General features: G+C 28.5%; 1 protein-coding gene across 1 annotated transcript in view; it reads left to right on the top strand.

The window, feature by feature from the left end:
* LOC103310727 (zinc finger BED domain-containing protein 4-like) overlaps positions 1 to 102 on the top strand; it is a 1,232-nt gene extending 1,130 nt beyond the window's left edge. Inside the window, exon 3 of the mRNA XM_008189948.1 lies at positions 13 to 102. Coding sequence (XP_008188170.1) covers positions 13 to 102 — 90 coding nt within the window. The remainder of the gene's footprint in view (positions 1 to 12) is intronic.
* The last annotated feature ends 1,426 nt before the right edge of the window (positions 103 to 1,528 follow it).

The raw sequence follows: 1,528 nt of genomic DNA, 5'->3' as shown, positions 1-1,528 counted from the left end.
AATACTGTGAAGACGATTGTCGGGCATTTTAAGCGAAGTTCAAATGCTAACCATCAACTGATGCTTTACCAGGAGAACTCAGGGGCCACACCAAAAAACTAACTGCAAGATGTAGCTTCACGTTGGAATTCCACATTCCATATGTTGAATCGGTTTGTTGAATTGGAAACCACTGTAAAGGCAACTGTAGCAATAATAGATGCAGATTTACATATACTTACATCTGAAGAATGGAAGATATGTAAAGAGTTGTGCCTTGTACTCAAACCATTTGATGAAGTCACAAAGTTAGTAAGTGGAGAGAACTATATGTGTGCTTCAATGGTTATTGTTTTGAGCAAAGGATTAGCTGATGTATGTGGAAAATTGAAAAATAAGCCTTTTGATTCTTCAGTGAAGGGAACTATTAAAGTTCTACAAGATGGCATCAATTATCGATTCTCTGATTTAGAAATGAGCAATACCTTAAGAATGGCAACATTTTTGGATCCAAAATTCAAACATTATGCTTTAACCAAATCCTTAGGAGATCAAACAAAAACAAAAGTTATAAACGCAGTTGCACAACATATAAGAAATAATTCAAATAATACCGAAACATTACCTGCAGTTTCCTCTGCAGTTCCAGTTGAAGAAAGAGATGAATGTTGTATTTGGGATAATTTTGATTCAGACTTCAGCAATAACACCTCAGGGAACAAATACGTCAAAAGCGATCATTGAAGTAAATAGGTACATTGATGACAACATATTACCACGAACAAGTGATTCATTTAGTTGGTGGAGAGATAACAGTTACAATTACCCTAATTTAAGTATGATTGTTAAAGAAAAATGTTGCGTGGTAGGATCATCTGTTCCTTGTGAACGAGTGTTTTCAAAAGCAGGTTTTGTCATTAGCGAATGCCGTAATCGTCTTAAACCCAATAAAGTGAACCAAATTTTATTTTTGAATCACAATTACAAGTTGTTTGAAATGTGAAATATTAGTTATTATAACTAATTATTATTAGTATAAAATAAAAAGTAATTTAATTGATTTTAAATATTTTATGATTATTAATTAATACTAGATAGTACCTATACCAGTTTTATTTTTTTGAAATATTTTATAATTATTATTATACTAGGTAATACTAGTATATAGGTACCAGTTTTGTTTTGTTTTGTTTTTTTTAATTTGTATTACTATTAAATAAAGTAGTATAAAGTTTTATTGATTTTAAATATAGTTTTTCAAAATTAATAAATGTATGTAAAATTGATAATCAATTAATGCAGATTGTTTTTAAAAATGTTTTACAATAGCACAACTTCTTATAAAATAGGTAATGTAATTATGTAATATTCACATGCACCCATTACATATTTTACATAACTGTTGAATAAGCTTAAAGTTAATAATATTTAAGACTTACGTAACTAAGTTAAGTTATTAAAATCATGAACTACCCAGTCCTACACAACTAAACAACTTTAAAGTTTAAACTTAAATTTTATAATATTAATAATTAATATGATAAATTGA

Source organism: Acyrthosiphon pisum, unplaced genomic scaffold (assembly GCF_005508785.2).
Source record: "Acyrthosiphon pisum isolate AL4f unplaced genomic scaffold, pea_aphid_22Mar2018_4r6ur Scaffold_74;HRSCAF=424, whole genome shotgun sequence".
Classification (NCBI taxonomy): domain Eukaryota; kingdom Metazoa; phylum Arthropoda; class Insecta; order Hemiptera; family Aphididae; genus Acyrthosiphon; species Acyrthosiphon pisum.
This window is presented reverse-complemented; position numbering and strand designations above follow the sequence as displayed.